This window comes from Cariama cristata, unplaced genomic scaffold (assembly GCF_000690535.1).
Source record: "Cariama cristata isolate BGI_N322 unplaced genomic scaffold, ASM69053v1 scaffold21472, whole genome shotgun sequence".
NCBI classification, from domain to species: domain Eukaryota; kingdom Metazoa; phylum Chordata; class Aves; order Cariamiformes; family Cariamidae; genus Cariama; species Cariama cristata.
The window spans coordinates 176,632-189,459 of record NW_009602541.1 but is presented as its reverse complement, the minus strand read 5'-3'; the positions used below and the strand labels follow the sequence as shown (position 1 = coordinate 189,459).

General features: G+C 49.2%; 1 protein-coding gene across 1 annotated transcript in view; it reads left to right on the top strand.

Moving 5' to 3' along the window:
- The window catches only part of SLC6A12 (solute carrier family 6 (neurotransmitter transporter), member 12), a 30,169-nt gene that overhangs the window by 8,540 nt on the left and 8,801 nt on the right, over positions 1-12,828 (top strand). The window contains exons 5-11 of the mRNA XM_009694803.1: positions 182-314; positions 3,053-3,187; positions 5,386-5,489; positions 7,040-7,164; positions 7,455-7,567; positions 8,875-9,012; positions 10,434-10,536. Coding sequence (XP_009693105.1) covers positions 182-314; positions 3,053-3,187; positions 5,386-5,489; positions 7,040-7,164; positions 7,455-7,567; positions 8,875-9,012; positions 10,434-10,536 — 851 coding nt within the window. The remainder of the gene's footprint in view (positions 1-181; positions 315-3,052; positions 3,188-5,385; positions 5,490-7,039; positions 7,165-7,454; positions 7,568-8,874; positions 9,013-10,433; positions 10,537-12,828) is intronic.

The following is a 12,828-nucleotide window of genomic DNA, read 5'->3' as shown; positions in this document are numbered from 1 at the left end:
GAATGACAGAGAGGGCAGCCCTATGCAGAGCTGGGGTGATTCACATGGCTGGGAACCCTGGGCAGATGAGTTGTGGATAGTCTGTTAAGTCTTTGGAGGGGGTAATATGGGAAAGGTCTGTATGGATGAGTGGCATCTAAGGTGTGTTAATGCTTCTCTCCCTGTCCCTGGACACCTGCAGGAAGCGAGTCCTGGGGCTCACGGATGGTATTCACAAACTGGGCACTGTGCGCTGGGAGCTGGCTCTGTGTCTCCTGCTGGCGTGGATCGTCTGCTATTTCTGCATCTGGAAAGGGGTCAAGTCCACAGGCAAAGTAGGAACAGAGATTGTCCTCTTGGTTCATAAGCCTCTTTGTACCCACCTTACACTTTTTCCCCAATCTCTTTTCCCTCTTTATGAAGTAGAGGCAGGAGACCCACAGCACCAAAGTCAAACCTAAAACCTGGTGGGGCCATACTGATTTACACCTGTTGTGTTTGACCCATAAGAGGAAGAATAAAAGAGCAGGTCAAATAGAGAGGGGAGAATAGGAAAAGACGTGGTAACTGAGGGGAGTCTTGGGTCACCTTTTCCCTTGCAGATACACACAGTAGCTGATGGATACTCCCCAAGTGCCTTGTGAATCATCCACTCACCAGTGTGTTATCCTGGTGTGGCTTGCTGGTGTTTTTAACAAGATCCTCTGCAGTGGCAAACTTCCTATCCCTGGCAATAATTAAACACTTGAACAAAACAGACAATCTGCTGCCTGTAACCAGCTCAGTGAAAAGATAATGAATCTCTCCTGCTTCTTTATCCTGCAGAATACTTGGGGTGGGAGAGGTGTCTTTGTGTTCTCCTTTGTAGTCTCCCTGGCTCTGTGGTTTTTGGCTCGGCAGGTCACTTTCTGCATTTTGCTAGTGAGGCTGGAGCTAACGCTCCCTCCTGATGTTGATCCTGTAGATCAGGTGGACTGGTTATCCTTCTGGAGTGAATGAGTATGTGATGCCTTGGGGTGGATGTTAGGGATGCTGCTATTGCCTTGACTTGTTCAGGATGTCCTTCCTTCCTGGAGCTGCAATGAGATGGGTGGGTCATTAATGATGGTTGGGTCTTGCGGGTGTCCAGGGGATGTCCCAACAGAAAAGGGAGGGGACCCAATTTCTGCAACAGACTTCTTCCTTCAATTCACCATCCCTAGTACTGGCAGATGTTCGCTGTAGTACTGGATGCCTGTGTTTCAGTGTTAAATCCCATCTCCCGCCTTAAAACCACATTGGGCACCCATTTTAACAGAGCAAGACAATAGCTTGCTCTGCTCACTAGGTTTCTCCCAGTCTTTGCTGATGACTCTGACTCTGGCTGGTGCTGACCTGCTGTCTGCCATTTCTCAAGGAGGAAGAGCTAGACTCCACATCTATGGGGAGAGGGGATGCTCTGCATTTTAAATCTTAAATCTCTGATGCTCTCTGGTTTGAATACCACAGTGCCATCTTCACAAGAGATATCAGTCTGACCTCAGGAAATTGAGTCCGAGAGGCTGCTTGATCCGCATGGAAGTGTAACTGAGTCATCCCAGACTCCCTTTCTCAGTCCTCTCCACCGAGTCTCTCCTTTGCCTGGTGCTGCCCTGGCATGCAGATCTTGCCTGCATAAGGAGAAAGCTAAAGAAGTTCAGCCAGGCTGCTTGGGCCACATATTATGGACATGGTGCACAAATACAGGGTGGGTTTTTCTGTCCTGAGACATACCACAGGTCAGACAGGCCAGTTGTATTCTCTGCAGGTAGTCATTTTGAGTTTTACAGGGGCACTGTCAAAAAAATTAGCTCCTTCCTTCTTTTTCCTCACTGATTATGTATTAGGATAAGCAGTAGGGAGGTCCCAGGAATTCTGAGTAGGTGCATAATTTTGTTCAACAGCTGCAGAGTAAACAGGATGTTGTGCTTGACTGAGAGGCTGCTCTAATCGGATAACCCTGCCAGACCCTTGTGTTTATGCTTCTGTGATTTAAGGAGACCAAACTTAAAGAAACAATAGCAACCCCAGGAAAATAATTTCAAATAACTCTGTGAAGACTCATTTTCTTTAAAAGCCTTTTTCTTATATTCATTTTGCCCACTCTTGTGCTCTTTCCATGTTTCGTTTCCTTATGCATTCAGCTGACGTGTATAAATGTTCCCCAGAAGTGATTTCTGAAGGTAGCTCTTAGTCCTTGTGCCAAAAGCACTCACATTCTCATTCAATTGGGGAACAGCAAAAGTACCACGTACTGTGACTTACTCGACCAATTATCACTAAGCAGAAAAAAAATGTCATTTTAGGGCCCTCACTATGAATCCATAGAGTAAACAAGCCTTCAAATTACTTGGGTGAATTTTAATAATGAATAAATATTCGGAAGTTGCAACTTGCTCTTGGATATTTTGCAAACAGAAAAAAAAAGTTACATCAGGCAATGGATTAGAGATGATTAATTCTACTGTAATATTTATTTACATCACACACAAGAAGAAGTGAAGAGAAGGTTTTACAAAAATAATGGTCTACCTTTTCTTTAAGGCTTTGAGGTCCCCCCATTTTTTACCTACAAGCTCAGAGGCATTGAAGGGATGAGAGAGCCACATGAGCACCCCTGGAAACGAGACCCCTCAGAGGTGTATCAAATTGGGCAGCAAAAGTTGCTCTTTAATTTGGAAAACTCTTGCTGGGAATAGGACCATTTTAATAACTCCTCATTAAAACTCAGTGACAGGAAGAGATCTGGGTTTCTTCTACAGCTCTAGAAAGATGAAGAGAACAGCTGGAGAGCAGGGAAATTACACTGACTGGAAAGAGAAAAGAAAGCACAGTAACCAGTGGCAGAGTCTTGGGTGAGGAACAAAATGTAGATTAACAAAATCACCGGTGAGATGTAGCCTTGATTAATTTCTTTCCCACCCCTCCTCTGTGCTAGCAGTAGCAGCTATAGCCAATGGCAGAGTCCAGGGAGGTTTGCTGGGGTGGGGGCCTGCAGATGAGATGAGATGATGCCTGCACCCACTGACCCTCTCTTGTTTCCCTGTGCCCACAGGTCGTTTACTTCACTGCCACCTTCCCCTACGTGATGCTTATCATCCTGCTGGTGCGAGGAGTCACGCTGCCGGGTGCTGCCGAGGGCATCATCTTCTATCTGAAGCCGGACGTTTCCAGGCTGGCTGACCCACAGGTGGGTGCAGGTCAGGCAAGTGCTGGCCATGGGAAGTTTTCCAGTGCCCTGACCCTTGGATCTGCTGCTAGCTGAGGATCTAGCTGTCTTCTCTGAAGGAGACCGGTGAACCAGTGAGACCTCCTTAAAAGAGCTGAGAGGGGTCTAGTCCCCCTGCACAGCACAGTCTTTTTACTCATGCGTCTGCAGCATATGCGCATATTAGGTCATTTCTACTTATGGGCTCAGCAAAACCAGAAGACTATATGAAATATTCAGCATGTAACAGATGGTTTTGCTGGGTCTTAAATGCAAATAATTAAGGAATGGGGAGAGGGGAAATAATCTACTGCTTTTCATTTTTTTATGGCCTGGTTAGCTCTTTGGCTCCAACAGGGCCCTCCCAGGGAATGCAGGGCCCCTGTGTTTGCAGAGACCAAATGCACAGAAGTAACAAGGGCTGGGGGCAGCAGGTTCCCTTCACCTGTCCCAGGGGCTGGTCCCACCTGCCCAGGTCAGGGGCTAGCCAAAGGGTCAGCCCCTGCCACCACTCACCAGAGCTCATGGAAACCCCCCCAGCAGGGAGGATGCTGTGTACCCAGGGAGGGCAAGCCCAGATTAGGGCAGAAGGTGCAGCCAAACCCAGGACCTGCAAGGTAGCCCGAGTTGGCAGGAGGTGGGCAGCACCCTTGGGGGCTGCAAAGGGCAGGCAGCAGGACTCCCCCTTGGAAGATCCCCCTGGGGTGCCTGCTTCGGCATCTTTCTGTAGCAGCAGGTTGCTTCCCTTCCCCACATGGGCTCAGCAATGCTGTGCAGGCTGCTTCTACCATCCCAGGGAGGTGTTAATGCAGACCCCTCCCAGAAGAGCATTTAAATGACACTGCTGCTAATTATTCCACCGCTGAATCTTTTCGTGGAGGCAGCCAAGCAATATGTTTAGCCCACAGTCTCAGCTTACCTCCCGCATCTTCCCAGATGGCCAAAGCCCCAATTGCTCCCAAACCAGCTGCCAAACACACTGTCTTCCCCCAAATGGCTTTCAGATGCAATTATGTGTTGTCAATACAAAATCTGTGGTGCGCTGAATGCAAAGAGCCAGCTGAACATAAATGGCATTTTAATATCAAAATAAATAACAGGGGGTGACTGGGGCTGAGTGTGTTTTATTCATGGTCAGAGCTTGTTCACTGAAAACCTCACTGTCTTTCACAGCCTAACTAGAGCTGACATGGTCTTTTCAGACTGCTGCAACCCAGCATAGCAGGAGTGAGAGATCCTGCTACTGACTTTAGGCAGAATGTGGGGCTTTGGTGTAAAGCAGGACGTGTGCCCATGCCCGAGGGGCTCCCGTGTATGTGCCTATCTGCGAGAAATCCGTGTGAATTTAAGCAGCAACGCCTGGGCTGGCATTTTTTGAAGGCTGCCAAATTGCAGCTGCCTGGATGTTTGCAGCTGGGGGCTGCTTGGAGGAAAAAGAAAGTGAGAGGAAACACAGGCAAACAGAAAGGTGGTCTCTCTTCCCGCCTGCCTGCTACCTCGCAGCTCAGGGCTTTCCCTGGCAGGGTGTGAGAGTGGAGCTGCAGTTCAGCCCACAACGCGCGGAGTGAAGTGGTTCCTTCCCAGAGAAGAGGGCTGGAGCAGCACTGAACAAACCCACTCAGCTTTTCCCATGCAATGCCAGAGTAAAGGGGAGCCTGGGTGCATGACACCCCACTGACCTGAAATCTCTCAGCCCAGCAATTTTCTGCCCTTCACCCTGCACTGCAGCCTCAGAGATGTGGAAAACTAGATTGGGGAGCCGGGAAGGGAGTACATCGATCATGCAAAGGACTCACTGGTCCTCGGTTGGGACAACTCACCAGTGGCTCTGCAAACCCTGAGCCACATAGGGACCACGGACATCTGCAGTGTCAACTTCAGCCGGAGCCATGCTATCAGGGATGCTGTCTCCATCCAGAATGCAAAGGCACAGGATGAAGAAGTGTTGTCACCTTGAGGAGGATGTGAAAATACAGTCCCCTCAGGAAACTTTTGCTAGAGGACTTTCAGTCCTATAGCTCAGTTTTCCCAAAGAGGTATCCCAGTTTCCACATCCACTGAGCCCCTCTCTGTCTCATGGGGTTTGTTCTGCCTGGGTGGAGGGGTTGTTGCTAGACAGGGCACAGCCATTTGTTTATTTTGTTGCCAGATCTGGAGACCACTGACCTTCTGTGTTCCAGGTCTGGATGGATGCGGGCACTCAGATCCTATTCTCTTATGCCATCTGCCAGGGGTGCCTGACAGCTCTGGGCAGCTACAACAAATATACCAACAACTGTTACAGGTAAGAGGAGCCCGGACTCCTTCTGGAAGTTTGCTCAGAGACAAACAGCACAGAGCTACATCTGAGGCAGGCTCTGTCCCCAGGGGAGACCTTGGGCCATGCAGCTTTGAGTAACGAGCTGCTCAGAGTATGGAAGCTGCAGAGAACTCAGCGTAGGGATGGAAAGTGGCTGAGGGAACACAGGAGCTCCAGGAAACGGCTTTAGTAGTGCTCTCCTGCATGAGTCAGCTTGGAAACAGGAGAGATTGGAGGAGGGGGAGGAATGAAAATGGAGAGGGTCTCCAGCCACTATGGAGACACCACAGGCTATTTTGACAGGGCGAGCCAGCAGTGGTGGCGTGGCCAGCTCTGCTGTCACTTGCTAGGCAGGGGAGATGGTACAAACATGATGACTATGCCCCTGTCTCCAGTGCTTTACTATCATCAGGGTAACGTACTGCCAGTGGCATTTTGATTCTATCAATGAGATTAATCAAGTCTGTCTGGCCTCCTCCTTGCCCTTGGATTGCAGATATATTTTATCCATGGCCTGACATGGAGCTCAGTGAAGCCATCAGGACCATTTCTGACACCTTTCACAGAGCTCTCAGGAGCACAGGGTTTGTTATTCCTTCATGAATTGCTCCAGCATGGATGGGAAAATGGAATGGTACTTGGAAGACATCAATCATCTCTTGTCTTCTTCTTTTCTCTAATATGTGCTGCCACGGCTGCTGGTCAGGCAATTAATACTTTCCCCTGGCTCTCCCGAAATGTACCTGTCATCAATGGAGCGGTGTGCTGATGCCTTCCTGAAACCCTTAGGTGCCTTGGACTGGCAGCTTAGCCCTGGGTGGCCCAAATGTGCTGGGTGTCCATACTGCCCCATAGCAGCTGATGCTGTAGGTCAGCTCTGGCAGCTGCCCAGGCAGGATCCCGGGATGTGGGGTTTCCAGCCCAGCCAGCTCAGACTGGTGCCCCATTTTCACAGGGAGCAAGTGCACAAATGTTTCAGGACAAGTGGCATGGCATGTACCAACCTCCATCTGAACACAGTTAATAAAGACAGTGTAGACACAACCCTTGTCAGGTGAGGATTTTTGTTAACCCATTAGTCCTTGTTTTACCAGACCTGGTGAAACTGTACATGCTCATGCTTTCAGATGCTCCTCTTTCCTGACTATGTTTACTTTTGCAACCTCTTCTCTTTTCCGATTTGCTGTTGTCCTCATTTTCTCTGTTGTTTTTCTTATTCTTTTGACTCCTGTCAACTTTTTTGCTGCCACATCCCTACATATATCATTGTGGCATCCTATTCACAAGCCACTGGTGGTGCCCTATGTCTCTCTTTGTTCCATGTATACTCCTATAACTCTGGAACAGTGCGGTACAAGGTAGGTAGGCTGATTTTTGGCTCTGTTCTGAGCTTTTTACTTCTGAGGGAGTTCCAGAACAGCATTGCTGTTCCTTGATCCATGCTGTCTGACTGGGGAAGCTGAGTACAGATATGATGCCAAGCGGATCCATTCTGCAGTGGGAAACACTGATTTCTCTCTGGTCTCCCCCTGCAGGGACTGCATCATGCTCTGCTTCCTGAACAGTGCCACCAGCTTCGTTGCTGGCTTTGCCATTTTCTCTGTGCTGGGCTTCATGGCTCGAGAGCAGGGTTTACCCATTGCAGAAGTGGCTGAATCAGGTAGGCTTTTTCAGGAGACTTCAAAGCCAAGGCAAAAGAGAAAGCCTGAGGGGGAGGTGACTTTTCTGAAGTGAAGCCCAGGATGTTATCTACAACCTCTATCGCTATGGGTGTCTGCAGTGAGGTCTGCAGGACCAGTGCTCCCTGACACAGCTTTCAGCCCTGTGTGGGCAAAGAGCCATGGTGATATCAGCTTTGAAGCAGTATGTGAGCTCACTCTGTGCTGCAGGGTGGTGGTGGCAGGCGGTGATGCAGGGAGCACGCATGGTCATTCTGTGGTTTGTTGGCAGGTCCTGGCCTGGCTTTCATAGCGTATCCAACGGCGGTAACGATGATGCCTGTGTCTCAGCTCTGGTCCTGCCTCTTCTTCCTCATGCTGATCTTCTTGGGACTGGACAGCCAGGTACAGCAAATGCCCTCTCCTCATCTAACACTCATCTGCCTGTCCCCACCCTGAGCGCTCCCCAAGGCCATGGGAAAGGATAAGTTGATTACGTGCTTTGCTGGTACCTCAAATACTTTCTCCGTGTTGTCCGCAGCACATTCACACTGTGCGAGCTCAGAGCCAGGGCCAATGGGAGTCCAGTGGTTATGTGTGCTGGCATCTCTGCTTGGCATCCTTCTCCCTGTGTGTATGTAAGGGTCTCCCAGCTACATTCCCTCCCACCTCTGTGCCAGCACCAAAACCGTGCATACTGCAGAGTGAGGCCCAGCATAGAGTAGGGCAGTCTGGGAAGGGGAATGGGCCTGTTTTCTCCCAGCTGCACCTCACCAGAGAAATCCCGGTGTGCTCTCCTCACTGGTGTGCCCATCTCTTACCCTCCCATACCCCTGTTATGCCAGGAGCAAAACCCAGCAGAGCACCCTGGGGAGTATAGTGTGCAACCGTGGCGTGCTGGCATGAGGGGAGCAGAGGATGTCCTGGCATCTCTGCCAGGCAGGGTGCTCTGCTCAGGCTCTCCTTTGCAGCACATCAGCCCCTGCACTTGGAGAATGAGGTTTTTTCTCTCTGTTCCTCTGGGTCGAGGTCACCTTTTGCCTTATCTTGCTTATGGCTCTGCTTCATGCTGGCTGGGCTGTCTTAGCAGTGGCTGATATTCTCTTATGTACCCCACGGGTGATGCGCGCTGTGGGACCGAGAACCACATGCTGACGAGCAGGCATCCTGCCCTACGTTCAACCCTGAAAGCCAGCAATTCACATGCGGGACCCCTGGCCAATCGCTCTGCTGGCAATTGTCCTAGGCAATTATGGTATATTTTGCAGTCACCTGGCTCCCCTTAGCTTCATGGTGGTGGTGGGGAGCTCCCCTCTGTCATAAGGATTCCTTGTGCCATCTCGGGTGCTTCCTCACCCTGCTCGAGAGGCACAGTCTGCCCCTTGCCTCCCCATCCCTTGGTCATGCCTGCTGTGCAGCAGCATGCTTTGTTGAGTTTGAGGCAAGTCCTTGTACGTCTCACAGTTCATCCCCCCAACATGGGGCTGTACTTTTAACCCCTTTGGTCTGCAGCTCCAAAAGAGACCTCTCTGATACATCAACCTGTGTTTGGGTCCCTAGCAGCTGCAGCTGGCCATTGGTGGAAGCAAGACAGACAAAAAGAGAAAAAACCCCAAGGATTTGGGTGGCTGGAGGAAAAAACAGACAGTGACAGGGAATGTGTGCTTGGGGAAGGGAAGACATTGATTTTTCTGACCTGTCTTCTTTTGCAGTTCGTCTGTGTGGAAAGCATGGTGACAGCTCTTATGGACATGTTCCCGGGAGTGTTTCGGAAGAAGGGGCGTCGGGAGCTGCTGATCCTGGCCATTGCAGTCTTATGCTACCTGCTGGGCTTATTGCTGGTCACTGAGGTAAGAAAGGAGTAGCTGGGGTATACAGCTGAGCACCAGAAATGCTGCTAGACTGCTCTGGAGAGTGAGTAAAGACAGCAAGCTCATCTTTGATGCTGTTAATTATCCTTCATTTCTAATGCATTAGCTGGTGTCTCTCACAGCCAGTGCGGCTTTTACCCTGTGTGGTGCTAGTGTACTTGCTGCATAACTGAGCCTTTCAGAGAGATGGTCCCGCAGCCCAGAGGCTGCCTGACATACAGCTTTGTGGAAATACCAAGCCTGGTGGCTAAAATAAGCTGATCTGCACAAGCAGAAGCTCTTCTAAGAGCAGCAATTTTTTCTGGCTGCTTTCCACAAGAAGGAGAGCAGCAGGAGGAGAGGCTGGGGGTAATGGCTGCATCGTAACCCTGCCTGAGCCTCTTGGGACAAGAAGGTGCGATGCTATGTGCATGGTGTTTGCCCTGCTCTGCAGCTAGTATCCAAACACCTCTTCCTGCACAGTGCTGTGCTGTGCTGCGCTGTGTGTTTATATCGCATACTTGGGTTGGGGTCTCAGCATTCCTCCGTGTTGCCTCCCTGTGCTGTGTAGTGACAGCTAATTCCTGCTAAACCTCTTGGGCTCTGCTGAATGATTCTCCGACAGAATCCTGGCTAAGGATTTGCTGAAGGCAGCTCCCACCGCAATCAAGAGAGCTTTGAGTGAAACTGCGTTAAGGGTTCCCATGGCTTTTGCACAGTCCCATGCATGGAGGCATCTACTCCCATCATTGTCGGATGTCACTTCATAAGTGATGGGATGAAGGGGTAACTGCTCTGCTACTCTGGCAGTGTCTAGAGCCCTTCAGTGCTATTTAAAAGCATCTGCTTGACTTGTATTGGAGGGGCTTTCTGTTCGAGAAAACACATGAAAGTATGAGAGAGGAGTCATCCACTGACCTGTAGAGGTAGCTGATGGCAACTATGCAAGGCTCAGCTTGAAGGCAGAGGCCGCAGGGAAGCCACATGCCTCTGCCATTGCAGGGCTTGGACCTTGAGCAATATGTAAGGACGGATGCAGCTAAAATGAGGTATCTGAATGTCTTGATCCTCAGGATCCCAGTTTCTTGGGTGCAGAGTTCTGCACTGCTATATGGTATTTTGAAATTATGCTGGAAATTTGCTAACTGATTTAAAACAGGGAAACAAGCTGCCTCCTGCTCCTGACGTAGAAACCAGCCTAGCCCAGCAGTATCATAAAATGGGCATGAAATGGTCTCCTACCACTAGACCTGACTGTCTTTTTGGAAGAGAGTGGGAGCAGCCCCAAGAGAAGGCTCTTCTCCTTCTCCTACCTGCTGTAGGTGCAGTGTTTCTGCTGCTATTCTTCTGCCTGCCTCAGTAATTTTTCCCCCACATGGAACAGTCATGCCATGACTCTCTCTTCTCTACCTTTTCAACAGGGTGGGATGTACATCTTCCAGCTCTTTGACTACTATGCTGCCAGTGGCACGTGCCTGCTCTTCCTGGCCATTTTTGAAGTCATCTGTGTCGGATGGGTGTATGGTAAGTGGAGGACAAAAACTCGTGTTGCTCTTTCTCAAGGCAAGGATGGGGGTGTTGAGAAGTGGGAGTGGATAGAAAAGTTCCTTAGAGGGCAAAGAAATGCTGTAATTACTATCTATCTTGTCTGGTTTCCACTGTGTTTCCTCACATTTTGTAATTACTCCACATTTAGAGTAGGAATGATTTTTCCCTCTCTTGAAGGTTCTTCATGTTTAACTACCTTGCTGCTCTTCCCATCTGCCCTTTGAATTAGAAAATCAGCTATAGAGGAGTGACTGCTGTTCTTTGGTCTCTGCTACTGTCTGCTTAGATTGTGCCTTTAGTCTAGTCCCATCAGTTAATTTAACACAAAATGCTGGAATGCAGACTTGCTGTGTGTTACTTCTGTGACGATACACACTACCTGTTCGCATAGGCTGTGATGGCACTCCTAAAAGAAATGGGAGGGACTGCTTTGGCTCTCAGTGAAGTCTGTAACTAAACTGCTCAGTAACAGGATTAAGCTGAGCTCCACGAACTATCAGAAGGAAACCAACTCTTTGTTAGTCTGTGCAGTAAGAAGAGCATCCTGTGATACCCTACGGGAGATCTCTTCCCTGCTGAATGGCACATGAGCATATAGGCTGCAGTTCATCTCCTTGAAGCTTGCATTGAGGCTGGTGGCTTTTGGGCAAAGGGCCTAGTTGTGTGTGATGCAGGGCAGCTGCTCCCTCTCTTTTAACTTCACAGAGCTACAGGAGCCCGGTACCTGTAAGGGTCGTGCAAAGCTGTAGTAGATGCAGCTTAGACCAGACCTTCAACATCCCCACAATCATGCATCTGCTGGCTGCTAGCTATGCTAAGCAGCATGGCCATCCTAGCCTAAGGAAAAGATTGCAGATATGAGCATCATTTTGTGTCTCTTTCAATGGGCAGGAGTGGATGCTCAGGAAGGAATATAATAACAAAGTTAGCAATGATATTTTCTATTAATATTCTTCCAGTTTCTAACAACTTATTACAGAACCATAGAATGGTTTGGGTTGGAAGGGACCTTTAAAGGTCATCTAGTCCATCCCCCCTGCCCTAAGCAGGGACATCTTTCACTAGATCAGGTTCCTCAAAGCCCCATCCAACCTGACCTTGAACACTCATAATGATGGTGCATCCACAACTTCTCTAGGCAACCTGTTCCAGTGTCTCAGCACCCTCATAGTAATAAATTTCTTCCTTATACCCAATCTAAATCTATCCTCTTTCGGTTTAAAACTGTTACCCCTTGTCCTGTTACTACAAGTCCTAGTAAAAAGTCCCTCTCTGTCTTTCTTACAAGCCTCCTTTATATATTGAAAGGCCGCCACAAGGTCTCCCTGGAGCCTTCTCTTCTGCACGCTGAACAACCCCAACTCTCTCAGCCTTTCTTCACAGGAGACGTGTTCCAGCCCTCTGATCATTTTCATGGCCCTTCTCTGGACCCACTCTAACAGGTCCATGTCTTCCTTGGGCAGCAGTCCTGGGGCAAGACGCAATACTCAGCTTGTTGCCCAGGGATTTCCAGAACCAAAAGTAAAATCTATTTATTTCTCTTCTGTTAATTTTTCCAGTTGACTCAGGTAAGCGTTTACCATCCAGAAAATGCTGCAGCAAGGAGCTCCATGGCTTGGTCAGGTGTTGTGTGGGAAGTCACTCTCCTTTCCTCATTTTGAATCTGCCACTTGCTAGTTTCATCTGGTGCCACCTTTGTCTTACTTTAGAAGAGACAGTGAACAGTCAGTCCCTGTGTGCTCTCTTTGGTGCTTACAGTTCTATAGAGGTTGCATTGGCAGGTGCTGATGGCAGAGTTATCAGTTTGTCCAAATGCTTTATGTACAGCAGGAACCAAATGCTAGTCTGGATGGCCTCCTCTCTTACTGAAATGGTAGCAGGTCCAGCTGCTGGGGCTTGACTTCTGGGGAGTGCAAGAGAAGCAGATCTGTAAGGGAGATTTATTCTAGAGAGATGTCCTCCAAGGGAAGCTCACCTGAAAGCTTGCAATACAAGACTCTGGCCAGATTTTAATTTAGAGTTGCCTTCTACCCAGTCCGTGGGGGATTTACAGGGGGATGGATATTCCCATCCGTCTGTGACAGGGCTTCATCGTCACCATGCTAGGTTATATTAAACTGAATTACGCTTTAATTTATAGAACCCCCCTGCTATTTTTATGGTCACACAGGCCACATGCCTTTTCTGATGACCCATGGAGAGGAGCAATGGCAGACAATGAGCAACAGGAGAGGTGATGCTGCCCCAGCAGCCTGGAAGGTGGACTGA